At 36.4% G+C, this 20,417-nt stretch overlaps 3 protein-coding genes across 5 annotated transcripts; 1 reads left to right on the top strand and 2 right to left on the bottom strand.

Moving 5' to 3' along the window:
* Window positions 1-9,190: 9,190 nt before the first annotated feature.
* On the bottom strand, window positions 9,191-10,786 carry LOC110179052 (fibrinogen-like protein A). The gene is made up of 5 exons (XM_020946410.2): window positions 10,455-10,786; window positions 10,346-10,392; window positions 10,171-10,287; window positions 9,544-10,107; window positions 9,191-9,482 (listed from the first exon to the last, which is right to left on the bottom strand). The coding sequence occupies exons 1-5, from the start codon at window positions 10,587-10,589 to the stop codon at window positions 9,338-9,340; spliced, it is 1,008 nt and encodes a 335-aa protein (XP_020802069.2). The 5' UTR covers window positions 10,590-10,786; the 3' UTR covers window positions 9,191-9,337.
* Window positions 10,761-14,022, top strand: LOC110179053 (microfibril-associated glycoprotein 4). Of its 2 annotated transcripts, none has more exons than XM_020946412.2 (4): window positions 10,761-11,339; window positions 11,514-11,695; window positions 13,162-13,722; window positions 13,791-14,022. In XM_020946412.2, exons 1-4 carry the CDS (start codon window positions 11,229-11,231, stop codon window positions 13,930-13,932), a joined length of 996 nt encoding a protein of 331 aa, XP_020802071.1. In that variant the 5' UTR covers window positions 10,761-11,228; the 3' UTR covers window positions 13,933-14,022. The 2 variants fall into 2 exon arrangements, with proteins under 2 accessions (XP_020802071.1, XP_020802070.1); XM_020946411.2 differs by having other exon boundaries at window positions 10,905-11,339; window positions 13,150-13,722.
* LOC110179061 (uncharacterized) lies at window positions 13,926-18,573 on the bottom strand. Of its 2 annotated transcripts, none has more exons than XM_086838198.1 (4): window positions 18,444-18,552; window positions 18,138-18,325; window positions 14,274-14,429; window positions 13,926-14,210 (listed from the first exon to the last, which is right to left on the bottom strand). In XM_086838198.1, exons 2-4 carry the CDS (start codon window positions 18,297-18,299, stop codon window positions 14,049-14,051), a joined length of 480 nt encoding a protein of 159 aa, XP_086694324.1. In that variant the 5' UTR covers window positions 18,300-18,325; window positions 18,444-18,552; the 3' UTR covers window positions 13,926-14,048. The 2 variants fall into 2 exon arrangements, with proteins under 2 accessions (XP_086694324.1, XP_020802082.1); XM_020946423.2 differs by lacking the exons at window positions 13,926-14,210; window positions 14,274-14,429 and adding exons at window positions 14,604-15,334; window positions 15,401-15,490 and having other exon boundaries at window positions 18,444-18,573.
* Between the last annotated feature and the right edge of the window lie 1,844 nt (window positions 18,574-20,417).

Raw genomic sequence — 20,417 nt, 5'->3', positions numbered from 1 at the left:
AAGTTTTTATACTATATTTACAAAATCGTTGTCTGCCAAAGATCTTTTTATGAATTTTCGGCTAAGACCTTAAATTGTGCTTAAAAATAAATGTATTTTTTTAAGATCAGTTTAAAACATGTATAGAAAGCAGTTAATACTTAGATATACATTTAAATATAATTGATATCCCATATCAAATACTCTAAACTTCTTAAGTCTCATTTAGAAAAAAATTAAATATGTTACAATTTTTTCTTATCTTAATTTTTAACGTCCTTCTGCTTTCCTGGTCTTGATAAAGTTTTTTCTTCACTTTCTTCGATCTTTATGCATTCGCATATCGATTAAACTACCATCCACCACATAAATATTATTTAGCATTTTAAAATTTTGAAGTGCAAATAAAACTAAATATTTAATTATTTAAATTATTTGTTGTATACCAAGTTTTATACTTGGGCTTAGAAACATTTCAATAACAATTTTGGACGCCAAAAAGTGTGATACAAGGATTTAAGTAATTTGGTAAACTATTAAAGCATACTTTTTTGCGTCGCCATTAGTATTTTTTAAATAAGATGAATTTTCAATGACTTACACCTTTTTGTTATTGATAAAAAGTTTAGAAATTAGTAAATATATACTTTTAATTAGATAAATGATAAAAAACAATATATATCCTATATATCCTGCTCCGAAATCCTCTAGACCGCATCTCTTCTTAACAAAAAAAAAACATATCTCCAAATAAATGTGAATTTGTGAAGCATTTCGCCTGTCGTTAGATAATAAACTGAAATTCCTCATTGTCCGCCAGAACCTGCAGGCAAAAGGAATAACAAAAAAATGGATAACGAACGAAATGATAAAGGGTTAAGGAGAAAGATGGCGGCGCGGCGGAGGGCGAAAGAGAGAAATGGCTGCCATTAACATTTGCCGTTTGCCGTTAACATTTCATTTAGCCGGCAAACGTTTTCTTTCTTTCATTTCCTATTTGGCAGCCGCTTATTCTTTTTGTTTTCTTCTCTTCTTTCTTTTTTTTTGCCAAACATTTTAATTATGAGCGCACTTTCCAGCATCCTTTGTTTTTATTGTAAAACAAACGAAATGAACAAAGTCGTATATGTGAGGAGAAAAGGGGTTAAGGTTCGCCTATGCGAAGGGGGTTAAACGGGGGGCGGTGGACGGTGGGCGTTACGATCGCCAAATGAAAAGCGTACAAAATGGACATGTGGCCCGCGCATTTTGCGGTTTCTATTTTTTTGTGTGTGTGTTTTTTTTTTGTTACCCCCCTTACTTGGTGGGTAAAACGAGGAGGGCATGGGTCAAAAGTCATAGGAGAAGGAGCAGTCTAAGCCAAAAGAAAGGGCCAACTGCTGCTGCTGCTGCTGCTGATGACGACGATGATGACGATGGCGATGGCAATGATGGCCATGATGTTGGCCGCATTGTTGGCCAGCGGTAAAATACAGAATATATGTGTTAGAGATGGTAAAAATTGCATATATGATTCATATATTCTGTATTTGCAGAGCTCTTAGGGATGTTTTTTAGCATTATTTATATCCTTGCAGGGTGTTATCACTGAAGGAGTTATTTCCAACCCTATAAATCATATATTTCCATGATTAAAATAACAGTCCAGACTATCTAGCCACGTTCGGGGGTAAAAAACTATTTACAATTTTTTTTTTAATTTTAAAGAAAGTTATGGGGTTACATGGTTTTTTTTTTAAATTTGCAACATTTTATATATATATATAATTTTAAATTAAGAATGCAGATTTATTAACCTTATAAAAATTAACAAGGCAAATCATTCCGAATTGAAATAAGTGCATTATTAGCTTAGTTATTCGCTTTTTAAATTTTGATTTGTCGAATATTTATCATATGAAATTATGGATAAATATCGATTTAGAGAATGCGAATATGTTAAACATAGGTTTGATTGATTTCCGATACGATCCTATGATTCAGTAGCAAACTGCAAAGGTATTTAAACTTTGGCGTCCCAAAGCTATTTTCCTGTCTGGTGTGACTTTCAATTTAAACGGCCTTAATGGGTAAGAAGAATGCAAATTGTATATAAATTAAATTAATTAATTGTGGCACAGCTTAAAAAAAATTAAAAAAAAAAGAACATTATCTTTATTATTATAAATTATTATTATTATTATTTTATTTCTTTACTATTAATTTTTCATCAATGATCCATCAACAACACCGACCAGTCTCTTGATGATTTTCTAATGAATAGTTCGTGCTCTCTCACGCTACCATCACCAACACAAATGCATTGTTTGCCGTCTCGCAAGTGTCTGTGTGTGCGCTTGTGTGTGTGACATGTTAACGACGGCGCTCAAATGACTTTTGTGCGGTTTAAAACCAAACCCCAGAACCAAAACCAGGACCAGGACTAGGATCCCCTCAAGTTCCCAGACCCCAGACGAACCATCATCGCCATCGTCATTGCCATGGCCTCCACCTCATCCTCATCCTTTTCCAGCTCCTCCTCTTCCGCCTCCGCCTCCGCCTCCTCCTCCTTGTTCGCTGCAGTATTTTTCAATTTTATGGTTTCCAGATGAAGTGCGTTCGACCGTAAGTAAATGCCGGGGAAACCCCCTTTTTTAGCCGCTGCCCCTTTTGCCACCAAAAACCCCACCCCCCATGTCAGCTGCAGCTGTCATTGTTTAGCTTTTTGCCCTCTTGCAGCACAAAAAATTCGAGGGAATCCCCTCCCGCTTTCTCTCTGTGTGGGGAACACGCATAAAGTTGCATTTTGATACCCCACTTTTAAGGGTATTAGTATTATAGTCTAGAGTTTGCCATGCAGCGAAGGAGTAATTTCGTATCCTATCAAAAATATATATTCTTGATTAAAATATTTTTTTAAATATGTGCTCAATTTTTTGTTTTGCCTATGTGAAAGAAGTTATTATTATTTATTTATTATTAACTTGCCTTGTGGCAACTTTATCTAATCTAATCGTTGTATAATAATTTTATCATTTTATTCAGAAGCTTGCAATTCACTGAAGGCATAATTTAATAATTTCTATTTGTAATTAAAATCTTAATCGATAAAAAATAAAAAATTGAAACTAAAATTCGAAAACAATTTTAGCAGAATTTTTCGCTTAACATTTGGTAAGAGGTAACATTTAAAATTTTATTTAAAACCCCGCTTCGCATTTGTTTATAAAAAATTAAGCTTAGAGCTAGGAAAAATAAGTGCAATTACTTAAAACAATTCAAGTAAGAAAACAACAGTAGGGTCTATTATTTATAACCTTGCAGAGTATTAGTTATCATTAATTTAGTCAGGAGCAAAAGGAAGGAGTTGCAAAACAGAAAGAGTCATTTCCTAACATTAACATCAACAGCCCTCTCCCCCGCCTCCCTCTCACTCTCACTCTCGCTCTCGCTCTCGATCACTATGTTATTCCCACTGTGCATCTGCAGAGCTTACTCTTTCTCTGTATGTTTCTCTGCCTCTCTGTTACTCTCTCGCTCCCAGTTTCTCTGTTCTCTTGACTCGGGAACTATAAATAGAGGCACTTCGGTCGCCGCGACCTCAGTCTGTCCTAGAGGTACCTAGTGTTAACATCGTGATAGTGATTGTGAAAGTGACCTGAAAAGTATGACGTGGCCTATGGAATACGACTGGATAACCAGGAAAATAACATCGATACCACGATTACCCTAATTGAAGTCAACAAAGATGCTAAGTCAACACTGAAATAAAGTAAACAATGACGTGTCTTCCACTGGGGTAAGTCTTAATCATGACAATTATATTATTTATATATGTAGATGATTAAAACTTAGTATGAGTTGAGTCTTAATCATGACAATTATATTATTTATATATGTAGATGATTAAAACTTAGTATGAGTTGAGTCTTAATCATGGCAATTATATTATTTATATATGTAGATGCTTAAAACTTAGTATGCAGATTTTTTTCACTGTGTAAAACTTGGAATAGAAATTAATGCGTTTTTGGCTTAGTTTTGATTAATTTCCCATTCGATCCATTATCTAGGGTAAGGGAACTTCTGCTTCACGAAGTTATCTTCCATTTTTGTTATTATATAATATAAAATTTATATTTATATATATATATTTATATTTAACCAAGAGTATTAAATATTGTTATTATTATTATTGTGTAATTTATTTTGATATTTCTAATGATGAAGGGTCCTATGGGGGGTGTCTTATGATCAGCATTTGCGAGAGCAGCGTTTCCCAACATCCTTGAAAGGCTGTTCGAACGATCCTTTAGTATCTTTTCAACTGAATTAATATTTTAAAAATATTTTATATTTGATAAAAATTGAATTACTAATAATTATAATATAATATAATAGTTTTTTATTCAATCAAAATAAATCGATAAACAAAAATCAAATTACAGCTAGAAAGGGTACAAACACTTCGTCCTGCCAATGTTAGCTTCTGTTCTTGCTCCTTTTGCTAGTTTTTATGTTTTTTTCTATATTCTCATCCTTTATTTTTTTTTGCAAGACTGCTTAGCCATTGGCCTGACCAATTTTTTTCGGGCTTCTGTTTGCCATTTTTTCAGTTTCAGCAGTTTTGGCTGACCGAATCGTTATGAGTTATGTGCGGGGTGGCCAACAAAGGGGGTGGCAGGTCGAAGGGGTGAGGGGATGAGGGGGCCGGGGGGTGGGGGCATATGGCCAGGTGAGCGGGAAGATTGAAACTAACTGAATTGCCCAAGCGGCTGTGAACATTTCGTTTTAATTAAGAGGCCACTCCGGCCAAAGAGAAAAGAAGCAAATACAAAAAAAAACAAAAAAAATAGCATAAAGAAAACACAGAAAACAAAACAACAAAAAATCAAGAATGGTGAAAAACCGAGTGGAAAGAAGAGAAATGGGCTAAAACTGTGGAAATGTGGGCGGGGTGGGGCAGGTGGTGACTTTTTTCCTTTTGTTGTTGCCCGAAAAGTTGGGGGTTAGTTCCAGTTGATCCGTCAACTAATTGAAGCCAACTTTCAGGCTTCGTTGGCCAAAAATGGCAATCACAAACACAAAAAATGGCCAACAGGCAGGCGCTTATTTATTTATGGAAATTATTTAGCACCAAAACAAATTAAATCGAATTCATTAAATACGTGAACATACAATGTTTATGGCAATTGCATATTAATCCCTATGATTACACTGGAATTAAATAGATTGAATAAATTTATTAAATAGATAATTTTATATAAAGTTTAAAAGGGAATCAAATAATAAAAATCAATATATATTATATACAAAAATTAATGTATAATAATGGATAAACTAATTTACAAATATATCAATTTTTATACATACAGATACAGACTTTAAAACCTTAACTTAAATTTGGGAGTGAATATAAAAATGCCTTTTTAAAAATATATAAATAATAGTAACATAACACCTTGAAAAGGTGCCAAAAATTATGCTTATGTTTTTATATTTTTTAAATAGTGAAGGAAACTTAAACTAAATTCTTTTCCAAAAAGAAGTTGTGTATATTTTAAAACACATTTTTTATAAGTTTTTAAAATCCATGTGATTTCTGGAGCACACTAGAGAAATCAATATATCAAATACAATTATAATTAGAGATATACAATATTAATACAGATATAAATATAAAGAACTTAAATATAGCTATTATAGTTATAGTTATTATAGTTATAGTTATCTATTTATTTATATTAAGACTGTTTACCCAATTATAAAGAATTGAAACGAATATCGGAGGATTTTAAGCAATTAGAAGGACTTAAAAATTCTAAAAAAAACTGTCAAAAACTCGGTTACAACAAAATCAAAACACATTAACACATTTTAATACTTTAGAAAATTAATTAAAAATTTTCAATACACCCTTTTAAGGATTCTTAAAACACTAGTGATTTATCGTATACAATATTATATTTTCTCCCACTGTTTTCTACTTATTCCATATGCTAATCCCTCTTGAGAATTTTTGCTCTTTCTATTGGCATCTGACTAGATTTTTTGTATTTTATTTATTTAATTTTTTTTTTTTGTTTTTTGGCTTAGTCTTTGTTTGACCCCACATGACCCCAGCTACCTGACCACACCTGCCGCCATTTTGCGGTTCATTGCTGTAAATGCATTTTTAATGCATTTCATTTTGTTTTTGTGTGTCCAGTCGCTAAAAGCAAATGCACATTTAAATAAAATTTAATAGTTATATCTATTTAAATATTGCAAAGGGACTGAGAGGAGCATAATTCTCAATTTAAATAAATCAGAGTCAGAGTCAGAGTCATAAAAACTGTTGTGTTTGTTTGGGCCAAATGCAATAAGAGCCAAGTTTTCTAAGGCGAATGTCCTGGTGAAAGCAGCATCCACCATGCATCAGACTTGACACATTTTGTTGCACAATTTCGCTATTGCCTTTTGGTGAGTGGCAAACAGAAATGCCATAACATAAACCAAATGGAATGGCAACCAGCTCCGAGGGATGAAGAAAACGGAAGCTAAGCTTCAACTTTAACAGACAGTTATTATGGTAAAAAGGAATAGGAAACTATAAAATAATAATTTAAAGAACTTTAACAGTAATTAGCTTTATTTAAATATATGGAGATTACACTCCAAATTTTATTGTATATATCTGAACCCCAAAGAACCCTATAATGATGAGCCCAAGGTAAACGGTATGACAGCCTCCTCTCCCAAGGGGAAGTCCCTTTGCCATCGCTCCCTTAACCCATGCTCCTTTTGTCAGCCCTTAACACGTTGACATCTCACGGGGCTGCTGCTGCTCAGCTTGCGTTTTCCTCCTGTCAAGCTGCCTCCTGTTATTTGTTGCAATTTAAGTGACTTGGAATTGCAATTTATTGTTGCCGCTCTGAACGGGGGGAAATCAGCCAGTACACCCTTCCATCCGCTTTTCTCCGTGCTTTCCCTCTGTGCTTTTTCCTCCCCCCTTTTTTTTTTGGGCTGGAAATAAACAAGCTGGTGGAGGCAAGAGAAATATGAGAATTTAGTGTAATGTTGTTTTTATTGCAACTTCATGTGCGGAATGTGTATCAGGGCATTAAAGTGTTTGTTGCATACACTTAGCCAGGAGAAAAGAATGGCATAAGAGTTGAGAAAACTTTCCCCACAGGACGATCAAGTGACGATTTCCGTCTTGACTCGTTGGATTTTCTCAAGGAATTCCTTATTTAATGGTTTGATAAATCATGGAGCCAAGGGATGTAATTGTTACATTCTCAGGATTATTATTTCGCGTGAATAATATGGTAATTTAAATATATTTAAGTGGATTTTAGGGGGTTCTTTTTAATGTTTAAATATATATTAATATAATGGAAGTGTAAACATCAATTGTATATCAAATGTTCTTCGAAAAACGTAATGCAACTCCCTCAAGACAACTTCAAATTCCATCTTATTTCAACTAAAGAAGAAAAATCACTTTTATTATGGCGAAAGGACGGGGGACAGTCGAATTTTGATTGTCCTGCCGGGTCCATTGTCCCTTTTTTTCCTCTTGTAAATTTCTTTATATTTGTCAAGCCAATTGAAAAGTTTGTCGCAACTTTGTGTTGATTTAACACACCTCCCAGTGCCACACATACATACATATAAGACAACAAAGTCACAGGACACTCCCGTATGTCCTTCCATCAAAACGAGAGAAGTGAGGGGAGGTCAGTGAAAAACTTTCACTGGCCGGGACATAAATAAGGAATTGTATGGTAAATGGCTGGCAAGGAAAACAAACGTGAAATAAAGCCGACACAAGTCGGAAAAGTCCGACAAGTCCGGGAATTATTTGAAAGGAAGAGAAAGACAGAGAGAGAGAGAGGGAGAAACAATGGAAAGAGACAGGCAGACAGGGGTGCCCAGTGACCACACAGTGATTTACGCTCATGAAATTGAGTTGTGGCGCAAATTATTTATGAACAAAGCGCACACACAGGAATAACAAGCGCGAAGCAAACGAGAATTGTAATGTCCACCCAAACAAAAATCCAGGACAATATGCAGTTTTGCGGAATCGGTATCGAAGTCCTTTTCCCCAGAGAAATGTCCCTTCTGCGGACAGCTTAGAGAGGGCCAAACTTTTCCTCCGAAAAATAATTTATTAGCGGCAAACGAGCAAAAGTTTTATGAAAATTCAAAAAACACAACAAGAAAAAAATAAAGAATGGAACACAATCGAAACAAAGGCCAAAAACAAGTGGAAGTTGAAGTTGAGGTGGCGCAACTTGATGAAGTAGCTCCAACACCCAAGCATTTTGGGCCAACATTTCATTGTCAGCCGAGTTTTGTGGCATCGTGTGCTTTGTTTAATATTTTCAGACTCTGTCAAAAAGTTTTTGGGGGGCCGAAATTTATTTACTATCATGTCCGCCAATGAGCCGGCAAACATGGTACTCTGGAGTGTATTTCGGGGAATGTGAACTATGCGAGAAAGTTGAAAAAAGTAGAACTGCAAAATTTCACAAATAATAATTCTATGGTGTTTTTTTTTTTGCATATTTTTAAACTGAAACAAACTGGAAAAACATTGCCTTTTAATTTCAAAGAATTTATGATTGAAGAACTTGCAATTAAATATATTTTTCCCCTTAATAAGGGCATTTAACGAAGGGTCTGCTTCTAGTTTTTCACTTGTTATTTATTGAATTTGGCACACAATTGCACAGGAGCTTATTTCCTCTCCTCCCACCCGCCAACGCTTTCCACATTCAATTGCTTGGTTTGTATGAAATTTATGAAATTTATTCCGTTGCCTGTCAAAGTTTTTCTTCCACTCGTGTTTTTCTTTCAAAAGGAGCGGGGGGCCGATATGTGCCAATGACAGTCGCATTACGCATACGCCCCGTGTCCCGGTGGCATTACGTATACGCAGTGTGGACGAACACGGTTCGATATCATTAGCATTGGCAAATGCATATGGAAAACCTCGCTCTTGTTCTCTCTCTCTGTGTTTATTTTTAGAGAAAAACAATTTCAGTTGCTTAGCAAAAAAGCCTCCACCTTCCCCGGTGGCACCCCTTTTCTTGGGGCAGAACGCTTTTGTATGCAAATGAGCAGAGTGAATTTTCTCATGATAATATGCCATTAATGAGCAGCATTATTTTCCCCGAAGTGCCCCAGTCCTGGTGTGTGTGTGTGTGTGATGTGTATTGTATGCCAATTAATTGAACATCACTTAATGCGAAATATATATATATTAATTGCAATAATTAAAACCTGTTTGCAATCAGCCAAGCAAGGCAATGAGAGAGAAATGCTCTAAATTCTCACTCTAAAAACTAAAGGTTTTGTAAGTCTTTGAAAATAATAATGGTATTGCCTTCTAGGGTGACTTCTTAATCGGTCGGATGAGCATGCGAACGTAGCTGAGGGATCCATTTGGTCCCGGCAGGAATGGTTTCCACAGGATGCCCTTGAAGTAGCCAATTTCGTGGCCAAACTTTGGTTGATATGTGCCAAAGAGATTGCTGCAAAGGAAAGGATTGTTTAAGATTTACCTCCAAGGACTATAAAATATTCTCCACTCACCTCTGGACACACTCTCGACCATACCACCAGGCTCCTGCATGTGTCCTGGCGCAATTCTGACCATTATCGTCATTATCCTGATCGTAGGTAGTAAACTTTTTACCAGCATGATAACGCAACGAGTCCCCAGCATCTCCTCTATAAGTACCCAGGACATATAGTAGATACTTTTCCGATTCGCTGCCAATGCTAAAGTGATCATAGATGGCAAAGCGTTCCTCTCCCTTCTGATTCTTCATTATCACGAGCAGCTCATGATGCTCACTATTGGTTAGGCGATGTAGCTTTTCCAATCCAATAAAGAACTCCGTATTGAGGGCACCAAAGCCGGCCTTATAGGTCACCCAATCCCTATTAAAGTCCTCTCTACCATCGTATCTGTAGGCAATGACCAGCCAGCCGCCATCACGTTCCTTTTGATCGCAGCTAACAAAGAAGGGATCCATATCCGGAGCGATCCTAATCCTCACCTGGCCATGTTTCTCATCATAACAATTCCTAGGTATATCATCCATAGGCGTTACAGGCGGCAGGTTCTGCAGGATGACAGGTCTTTGGTTGAGACTAAATAGGGAATATTTAATAAGAATGATCAAAAATTTCCTATTATAAAATCTAAAAGCTTACAATCTGGTTTCCACAGGAATTCCACCACTTGGTTGTGTTTTAAACTCCTCAACCAGTTGTTGCAATTCGTCCAATTCCTTTCTCAGATTTTGCAACTCATCGGTCATAAATTGTATGCTAAAAATTACTAAAAGTGAATCACTTGCTCCTTTTCCTATGACTCTTGTCAACTTACCGAGCTGTCAGGGCACCCAATGTGCTCACAGGACAACTGCTAGTCTCCTTTAAGAAAATAATTAAAGAAATAAAAACCATTTGTTTAGCTTCAAATTGGCCTTACCCACATTCTCAGGCATGAGGAATGGTTCTGCGGAATTTCGCATTATTACGGAAAGTGGTTTTCCCGCTGCATTTTCCGTGGAATTCAACGTGGTGGAACTGAGGCAGGCCAAGGCCGTGACGAGTGTCTCCAGAGCCATGCTGAGCCCAAGGTGATTCCTATATATATATATATATAAATATATATGTATATATATATTTAAACACCGATTCCAGAGGCAATATGTGCTAACGACTGCAACAGCTCGTTGGGGCAACTGACTAAGTAAGTTAGATCGACGGGCCTATCAATAACTAGCTGCTAAATGATCAGAGATGCTGTGGGTTAAGTTTAAGTGAAGTGATCACTGTGAATCACTGTGAATCACTGAGAATCCAAGTTTATTAACACTCTATTAAATCGTGATTTATTCAAAGTACACTATCTTAATTCTCTATAATTTAATATGTTTTCTGAAAGGAAAAAATCTGAGCAAACTATAGACTTAGCTTTTATTTAATTTCCCAAAGCTTTTCATACCCAATCACTGCACGAGAAAGCAGTGCCCAACACTTATTAATTCCGCTTAGCATACTGGTTTTCCAATGCAATATAGAATAGAATCCAATGTGAAAAACTAATTCCCCCCCCTCAAACTGACCTTTGGCAGTCAGTTGCATTCTCATTCGCATTCGCACTGCGCTTTAGATCGGCAGTTAATTTAGCTTAGCTTAGTCAGTTACTTAGTTACTTAGTTACTTGGTCGGTCGGTGTTTAGTGGTTTAGACACTGCCTAAATATGTCGCAGATGCTGCAGCTGGATGCCTTGGTCATGGCCATGGCATGTCTTTCCACCACACAAACGGATCTGGGCGGTGGTCTAATGGTGCCTCCGTCCCTGGAAAATGCCGTGAGTCACAAGTATATCTACATATATATCTCAAAACCAGGGAATATAAATCAAGTTTTGCTAACTTGAAGCTCAGAGAAAATTTAAAAATCAGAGGAGACTCACCGATGGTGATTCGATATATTAATATTAATAACATTTTATTGTTTATATATTAATATTACTCCTTTTTAGAGCTCCATTAGTTGTCCTGTTCCCACCATAAGTGGCCTCTCCACTCGCATTCAAACACTGAATAAGGAAATTGCCAGTGTTAAGGAACAGATTGGAAGTTTGCAGGAACAATTGGCGGATCTAAGGAGGACCGGGGGTCCCCCAGTGGTGGCCTTGACCTCACCCACTCTGGGATCCCGTTTGTGAGTAATAATTATGATGATCAGCAGAGGTCATGTCAGTGCATTATGGGGAATTTGAACGGTTTTTTTTTGCGAAAAATTTACTTTTTAAAAGTAAGAAAATTACTTATATTTAAATATGTATGTTTAGAGAATTTATGAAAGTGTTATGCTGCATACCGCTTCTATTAAGTTTACAAAGATGTGTATAAATTTGGCTTCATTTTAGGAAGCATATTTACAGGAAAGGAATTCACAATACTTTAATTTTAAATGAATATTAGTTCTTTAGGTATTTCCTTTGTGTTGATATTAATAATATTGTTGTTATGTTGTTTGTTTTATTATTATTACTATTATTTATTCATTATTTTTTAAACGACTACCTTTGAACTGACTAAAAATGTAAACAATGGCAATGGTAGGACATCACATTTCATTACTTTAAATTCTCTTGTAATAATTTATGTAGAAAATCTTTTATTTATTTTTAACTTTCTAATGAACATAGAATATTTTAATTAACACCCCAAAAAATACATCTATATATGCCGTAGAAGTATAGATTTTGGTTTATTCTTTTAGCTTTTATGTTGTTTACGTTTTTGCAAATAATTGCAATATACCAAAAACCATATAGATATGTATATTGTGGAACCATTTTGTTAAAGCGACCTCTATTGAGACAATTTTTAGATATATGTAAATTTATTATTATTATATGTTATTATTATTATATTATTTTTAGTCGACCTAAATATTTTTTTGTGTTATTTTTCGTTTAGTTCGATTTTCTTAAATAATGAATTACCATTACCAATTTTATTAGAATTGCCATTTAAAGATCTTTTCAATCGATTTCATCTAAAGCCTCTAGTGAAAAATTTCATTAATTAACCAGTATTATAACCGCATAATGGAAACTGTAATTATTAAAACAGTATCATAACAATTATCAGAATGAGAATCACCACATAAGCAATTTTTAGACCAATTGTTTCTATAGAAATTAAAAGAAAATAAAGAACTATTGTAATTATTGAAAATAATTGAAATAGAATCATAATCAATATCATAATTAAAATCACCACATCAGAAGAAATTGTTAGACAAATTTCTCCTAAGAAAATTAACAGAAAATACTACCCGATTTTGATGAAACCTTCTATACTCTATTAAACGATTATATTATAATAGAGGTAATAATAATAGGTTTTATCAAAATCGGACAGTAGTGTCTGATACTTTACAAAGTTTCCAAATCTATAAGCAGGTATCTTTAACCTTACCCAATTTCTTCTAAAAAAGTTATAGATTATAGTAATTATCAGTTCTTGATTATTTTTGATAAAGAACTTTCCTAGAGATATATCTTAAAGATGGCTCAACTTAATTGCTATTATTATATAATTTAGCTTTAGGAATATCGCTCAAATTCCCTCATAGTGCTTTAATTCCCAAGTAATAATCCGTAGACCTTTTGCCAGCTTGGATGTGCAACCGCAGCTCCTGGCCCCGGGCCTCACCTCGGGGGTCTCCGGAACACCGGAGAATTGTTTGAAGCAGCAACATGGATTGGTCCGCATTCGACCCCGTCAGAATTCGGAACCCTTCTTTGTATTCTGCGATCAGAAAGTTAGGGATGGTGGCTGGACCCTGGTGGTGAATCGTAACAATGGAAACGAGGCCTTTAATCGCACTTGGGCAGACTATAAGATAGGATTTGGTCCACTAAATTTAGAGTTCTTCATTGGATTGGACAGACTCCATGAGATCACCAGCAGCGACAACTACGAGTTGCTTGTCCAGCTCCAAAATCGAAAACAGGAGCTTCGCTACGCTATCTATGATCACTTTAGCATTGGCAGTGAATCGGAGCAATATCGTCTTAATGTCCTGGGAAAATATATGGGTGATGCTGCCGATGGTCTGAGAATGCACACTGGAAAGAAATTCAGCACCCACGATCGGGATAATGATGAAAGTGAGGAGAATTGTGCTGCAGTGCAATCGGGAGCCTTTTGGTATGGCAGCAGCTGTAACCTCAGGTGGGAATCGAATGCCTTATATCTGAGATATATATCTTAAAAGTATCAACTTATGTATCAACTCTTAGCAATCCCTTTGGCGTATATCAACGCAATTTTGAAAGGGATTTGGATGGCTACAAGGGCATCCTGTGGCGTGGCTTCCTTGATGGACCCAAAGGTTCTTTGAAATTAGTTCGTATGATGGTACGACCACGTAGTGCTTCATAAATAAATATTGTTTGTATATATTTTTTTGCATTGGAACAAAGACACCCATTTGGTTAAAAATACAAGTAAAGTTTAGAAACAAAAAAAAAACGAGGTAACAATGTAATAAATTCGTCTTAGATCTCGTTGAGCTTATCGGCCGCCTCTTCGGTGGTTGTGGTTGTGGTGGTTCGCATTGTGGTGGTTGTGGTGGGATCCTCAGATCCCTTGACCACCAAGGCGTCACCAAAAACAGGCTTAAAGAAGAGCACAAAGCGGGAATAACGACGGGCCGAGTTCTGGGTTGGAAAAGGAGTTTACAAGTTAATAATAATTAATCCCTTGAAGGACATCAAACTCACCAGAATCAGGCGTGACAGCGACTTGGAAATATTGGTGACCGTGACCAGTGATTTGTTGAGCAACTCCGAGGGCAACTCCAGTGAGGCATCACTCTGGATTTCGGCAGCATCACTCAGATCCTTGCCCCCAGCCCTTCGACGCCTCGGTCCATGGGTCTGCTGGATAAATAGATACAATTCAGGTGAGTAATCAGTGATGGCCAGAGATGAGCAGTCAGCAGAGAGAGAGAGATAGAGAAAAAATCCAAGAAATCATATCCAAAGATCCAAGGTCCCAAGACTTTACCACTCTTCAAGGGCAAGGCCACTTAATAAAACCAGGTTTTGGAGTGGGTTTCTTTTTCTTTCTCGGTTTTATTCGTTTTTTTTTTTTTGTTTCTTATACTTTTTTTCTTCATCGTTGTGTTGTGGTGTTGGTGTATTTTGTATATTTATACATATATATGCCGAATATTTACAAACATGATACTTAACTAGGGTGTAACAAAAAAAATAAGGATTGGGATCGAAAGGGGGGGTAAGTTCAACAAAGACCTCTGATGTATGGATGGATTGGAAGAGGAGGTCAACGATAAATTACAGGCTCCAGCCGGAAGTAGCTCCCTCTCTCTCTCACTCTCTGGCTCGCTGGATCCTTGGATCCCTGTATCCCTGCACAGCATCCCCTGGATATTCTAATAGCCTTAATATCCCGCCTCATCCGAATCGGGGGCAGGTGTCGTGACACCGGCAAGGCCACCAGTACCACCTGAAGACCCCTGCAATATTGGTCCCGAGAAGCTAAGGAACTTGGACACCACATTGCCCAATCCAGCATTGGGATTTCCATTTCCAGACGAGGAGCCACTAAAGGCTGTGATGGTGGTCAGTACACCGGTGGTGAGATCGTTGGCAATATTTCCAAGTGAACGAATCTTGGGCGAAACGACGGCGGTGATCAGGGTCTGGAAATCCTTGATGGGAACCGGTGACTTGATGTCCCATTGCTTATTCTTCTCAATATTGGCACGATCCAGTTGCTCAATCACTCGCGTCTTGGTGTCCAGGAAATTGTCGATTTTCTGCATTTAATTTTTAAATCAAGGAATGAGCTATAGGTTATTATATAGTCGATTGATTTTACTTACGCCAAAGACGAAGCCGAGCACGGCGTTCTTGGCCTCGAACGTGGCATCGGGCAGTTTTCTTTTGTTGCGCTCTTGGCCAACTAATACCTCCTGGAAAAGGGAAAATCGAAGGGGAAAATTTTGGGGTCACCACACAGAGCAGGTTAGGCAACACCAGTTGGTACTTTATGAACTTATTTTACTTATTTTAAAGTCAATTGCTTTGACTGTATTTATACATTTGTTCAAATGCCTTTCCTTCTTCACTTTGGCTTTCAAATAGACTTTAAATTCTAATAATATATATTAAGGTTTTCCATCCAAAACATACAATTTTAGTCTGGTTAACTTTTCGTTCATAAACTTGTATTGAATGTTTACATAAATATCTAATATTAGTAATTAAAAAAATGCTGTCAACACACTCTTGTGTCATACTTTGCCTGCTTTTAATAATTCATGGACTTCTTACAATCTCTTAAGTATATATATTACATTTATTTCCAGTCATGTCTGAAGTCTTTGCCTAATTGCCGATCTCTGGGCTCTTGTCTGGCATTAATCGATTGGATTCTTTGCCTAATTACACTTGGTTTACTGGCAGTGAGACTGCAACTGAGACTCAGACTCAGACTCTGACTTGGACTTCAAGTTTAATTGCCGCCAAAGACTGGGTAACGAATATACAAAAAAACACTCAACACTCGGGGCCAGTTAGACTTGACCCAATTTTCGGGGACTGACCAAAGAGAAAAAAAACACACTCGCACATAAGTAATTATATCACTTGTGCCGACACGGGGGACCTTCGCTCCATTCTAAGCCAAAGTCTATAGCCTATCTGATATAAATAAATATATAAATTATAGCGATATATATACTGCGGTCACTTGAACACTTAAAATTCACCTCGGCATTTTGGCCAGGCCCGAAAAGCATGTCATATGTATGCAACTCGGAATTGGATTCCAAAAAATTCACTCATTTCTAACCAAGACGTATAGTCAGAGAGTGAAGGGTTTTGATATGGAACGGAACTGCATTCGATAACTTGAAATTATATATCAAGGGTTGGGTTTAAGCTATGAAACATTTATCAAGGGAATCCAAAGGTTTAACCTATGAAACATTTATGTTTTTGTAAGGAAAATCAAGGGAGAAATGGTCAGGGAACTTGTAAGGATATTTAAAGAGTCAGGGAATCAAAATATATACATCTTGAAGAGTAATGTAACTAATCAATTGAAATACAAAAAGATAAAGTCGTAACTTTAAGTCTTAGAAGATTAAGAAGCTAAAGACCTTGTTTACAAAGAACATGACAAGTTTTATGACAAGTTTTAAGAGCTAATAATTCAAAGATTGAAGTCATGGAAACAATATATTCCAAGACAGACAAGACAAGACACATACTGAGCTCTCTTGACTATGTCCCTGATTATTAATTATATTTTCTATAAATTATATTATTTCTCCTAAATCTATTTGATATCTACTTCTATAATAAATCCACTTTAAACCCCGATGAGTAATCTTTTCCAACAAAAGACACTGACAGGGTAAATGACAGTTAAAGACTCAAAACGTTTAACCGAGATTTACCTTCAACCCACAGATTTTGATCACAACTAATATCTTGTAAATTATGCAATTCATTCGAGGCGAGGGTAAACTCGGCAATTTTTGGGCTCATTGTTCTGCCATTCTCCCCCCTTTGAGAGGGTTTTTTGAGATCTTTTTCGAGATCTTTTTTGAGATTGCCCAACACAGACTAAAGCCAAGCCAACTGGGCGATTTATTAGTTTAACAAAACGCTAAACACATTACGCGATACGCTATAAGCTATAAGGCATACCTTTTGCATTATTTTTTGCCTTTTGTTTTTTGGGCCATTTTTGAAGTGACAAACAAAAAACGTGAGCTATGATTTATATAGAGCAAAATCAGGTCAGTTTGTTTAGAGAGAGAGCGAGAGGTTTGAACGAGTTGGGGAGTGGAAAACTTGTAAAAACGGTTGGTAAAGGAAAATTTTCCAACCACCAGGAAGTAAAAGGAATTAAGCTTTAAGGTATATATATCTTTAAATTCAAATTCAATTGTATTTTGATTTAAGCAGGAATTGACTTTCTGTGACTCAATGGTGATTTTCTCAAAGCCCCTTTGGCAATTTAAAAATTTTCCCTCTGCTCAATTAGCTTTCCACAACAAAGTGTGTTGGATCAATAAACACGAAAGACGGGCGAGAAATAAATATATATATTAACCAACTGTTGAAGGCGCGGAAATGTTTCACAATTTTTAGTGCGAATAAGAGAAGTGTGATGAGTTTCTCTCTGGCCATCTCTCTTGGAGACCGAAACCGAGGCGTTGGCTTTCGGTTTTTTCGGTTTTTCGGTTTTTTGGCTCTTTCGGAATTGGTTTTGAAATGTTAACGTAGGTCGTTAACAAGTTTTGTCGCCATCAAGGTCGTCTGCCATTCGACTGGCCAACGAATTATTTTGGTATCAATTTAGCTGGCTTTTTTTGGCCGAGTTAATACCTCGATGTGATTTGCATATGGCCAAAAGAAGTCGGTTCAATGCACCAAATGGCTAAGCCTGGCTTAGCTGCTGACACAAAAGTGAAGGGGGCGCACAAGAAAAGCCTCGAAAACAATCAAGTTTTCCCCGGGGACTTCCTTATTGGAATTTTTCGAGTCTCTCTCTTAGTTTTTCAGTTGAAATTAAAAGGAAGGCTAACCATTTATAGGGGACTTTACCTCGGCATTGATGGGATTCAAATCCGGCTCACTGCTATCCTGCAAGGCAGAGTCCAGCTCCACGTTGACCTGCTGCGGTGCTGGTGCACATATCGATAACGATAACGATGCCGATAGCACGGCCAGCATTAATAGGACTCGACTTTTGGTACACTTCATCATCAGACTGGTGGTTTAAAGACTTCTCTCTGCGAAAGTAAAGGCAAGCAAAGGGCAGGGTATTAATTTCGTCTACAAATTGAATCAAATTCTTTTTCATTTATATTTTCTTGTAAAAAAAATAAATACAATCAAAACAACACAAACTTTAAGCTCGAGCGCAAAATGGTTCGAAGTTTTTTTTATTTTTTTGGTGTCTGGAAGCCGCCGCCAGATACGCGATACTAGCACGTTCACTAACTTTAAGCAAATGACTGCGGACGAAAGTTACTTCAATGATTTAGCAGTGGCCAAAAAATCGGTTACACATGCGCAGAGCTTTTCGGCGTCGACGCCTGCGCCGGCGTCGCTGTCGACGCCTTGCATTCACGAAATATTGAATTTTATTTGCCATCCGAATTGTGGTTTCGGTGGATTTCGTTGGATTTCTTTGAGTGAAAAGCTGCCACAGCGACTGCGCTGCCCGCAGGTGAACAAGTTTTGAGTGAAAATGTGAACGGAAAGCGCTCAATAAAGTGCAAAACCGAAAACGTTGTTAAGTCATTTTGTTGTTTCTGCTTCGGGTTTTTGTATTTCATTTTGCTTTTTTTTACTACTCGTTAATGGTGTTTCTGCAATGCGCTTTTAATTTGTACTCTTTGGCTTTCAATTAAGGCACACACACACACACACGCTCAGACACTCTGATAAAGTCGGTCATACGCGGCGTATGCGCAATGTGCATTCTCAAGCACTTTTTTTTTGGAGGGGATTGTCATCAAGTCAAGTGCTTATATAAGGGTTTTTAACAGACCATTTTCCGAAAATTTGCATGTCAACTTCTTGAAAAGAAAAAGGATTGTGGCTTAATTGTTTTCAGGAAAGTTTTCCTTAAGATTTATAATCATTAAAGTCAAGCAAAACCTAAGAAGAGGTATTCCTTTGACCAGTTTTATAGCAAAACACAAGAATAATAAAATACTCTTAAAATAAACCATATAATTAAAGTAAAGATCAAAGTGTTTACTAGCTAAAGCCACCATCCTTGACCCTAACATTGACTTAGAATTTAGCATTTTGCAAAAACCTATTAGAACTCAAGACAACTTATGGCCAAATGCCTATGTAAAATCTCATGTTAATGCGCCTTTTTTCACAGATTAATAATCAGCATAAATTATACGTATTTATGCACCAGTACCAATTGGAGGCTAGAAGCAGAATAACAACTCAAACTTAAAAAAATATACAAAATAAAAATAAAGTGCGCGAAGTAAGGAAAATTTAATCAAGTCGCTCGCCTTCGGACGACAGAGGGAGACCGATAAATTGGAGTCAAAGTGCGCGTATCGAATTCAGAAATTTAATAACTGACATTGCAAATGCACTCCAAGTTGATCCGATCCGATCTGAACTCAAATCCAAACCCAATCCAATCAAAAACCAATCCAATCCAATTCGATATATGTGTAATTATTCTGAATTCGCAAAACAATTAACTAAATAAATCGCTTGTAATTTCCATCCAAAACAAGTCAATTTTGAGATTAAAATTGGCTTTGCAAAGAATGAGATCATCTTGAACTCAATTTTTAGCAGATTTAATATGATTGCATGATTTATTGAGCAATTTTTTACATTTTCATAAAGTAATTACACCTCTGCAATGAGAAGTTTATGTAAATTCAGGTTTACATTTTCCATAAATTTATATTAATTGGATTAGTTTATGTTTAATTATAAAGCTTCAATTCTTTTCTTTTTTAATTAAACAGTTGATGACTTTAATTGCCATCCTTGAGTAGATCTCTAGCCCTTCGCTGTCACTCTCATTAAAGTCGTGACTTGATGCCTTTCTACTTAACCCCTTACTAACCTAACCACTCGTCACTTAACCCGTTTTTGCCCCAAAAATAAAAAAAAAACAAAAGAAAATAAATCGGTTCAATTTGCTTATCAATGTTGCGGTATAAAATCAACGCCTCGGCCAAGGTCATGTGACTGCAAAGAAACGGGACCGAAACATAACATAATCCTTAATTTGCGCACCTTGTCCCACTGGTATTTTATTTTGTTGTTTTTTATTATTTTCTCTTTATTTTTGTTTAACTTTTTTATGGCCCAGATAAAGCAAAATTAATG

Source organism: Drosophila serrata, unplaced genomic scaffold, assembly GCF_035046125.1.
Source record: "Drosophila serrata isolate PLE 108 unplaced genomic scaffold, ASM3504612v1 contig_347, whole genome shotgun sequence".
Classification (NCBI taxonomy): domain Eukaryota; kingdom Metazoa; phylum Arthropoda; class Insecta; order Diptera; family Drosophilidae; genus Drosophila; species Drosophila serrata.
This window is presented reverse-complemented; position numbering and strand designations above follow the sequence as displayed.

What these genes read in the sequence shown, in the direction of transcription:
- LOC110179052 (XM_020946410.2), bottom strand. Translation starts at nt 10,589, where the DNA reads ATGGCTCTGGAGACACTCGTCACGGCCTTGGCCTGCCTCAGTTCCACC. An exon ending in ATTCCTGTGGAAACCAGATT is followed by an intron (nt 10,108 to 10,170) that starts GTAAGCTTTTAG and finishes TTCCCTATTTAG; the next exon opens with TCTCAACCAAAGACCTGTCA. An exon ending in GGTCGAGAGTGTGTCCAGAG is followed by an intron (nt 9,483 to 9,543) that starts GTGAGTGGAGAA and finishes TTTCCTTTGCAG; the next exon opens with CAATCTCTTTGGCACATATC.
- LOC110179053 (XM_020946411.2), top strand. Translation starts at nt 11,229, where the DNA reads ATGTCGCAGATGCTGCAGCTGGATGCCTTGGTCATGGCCATGGCATGT. An exon ending in CTCCGTCCCTGGAAAATGCC is followed by an intron (nt 11,340 to 11,513) that starts GTGAGTCACAAG and finishes ACTCCTTTTTAG; the next exon opens with AGCTCCATTAGTTGTCCTGT. An exon ending in CCCACTCTGGGATCCCGTTT is followed by an intron (nt 11,696 to 13,149) that starts GTGAGTAATAAT and finishes AATAATCCGTAG; the next exon opens with ACCTTTTGCCAGCTTGGATG.
- LOC110179061 (XM_020946423.2), bottom strand. Translation starts at nt 18,299, where the DNA reads ATGATGAAGTGTACCAAAAGTCGAGTCCTATTAATGCTGGCCGTGCTA. An exon ending in TGAATCCCATCAATGCCGAG is followed by an intron (nt 15,491 to 18,137) that starts GTAAAGTCCCCT and finishes TCCCTTTTCCAG; the next exon opens with GAGGTATTAGTTGGCCAAGA. An exon ending in TGCTCGGCTTCGTCTTTGGC is followed by an intron (nt 15,335 to 15,400) that starts GTAAGTAAAATC and finishes AATTAAATGCAG; the next exon opens with AAAATCGACAATTTCCTGGA.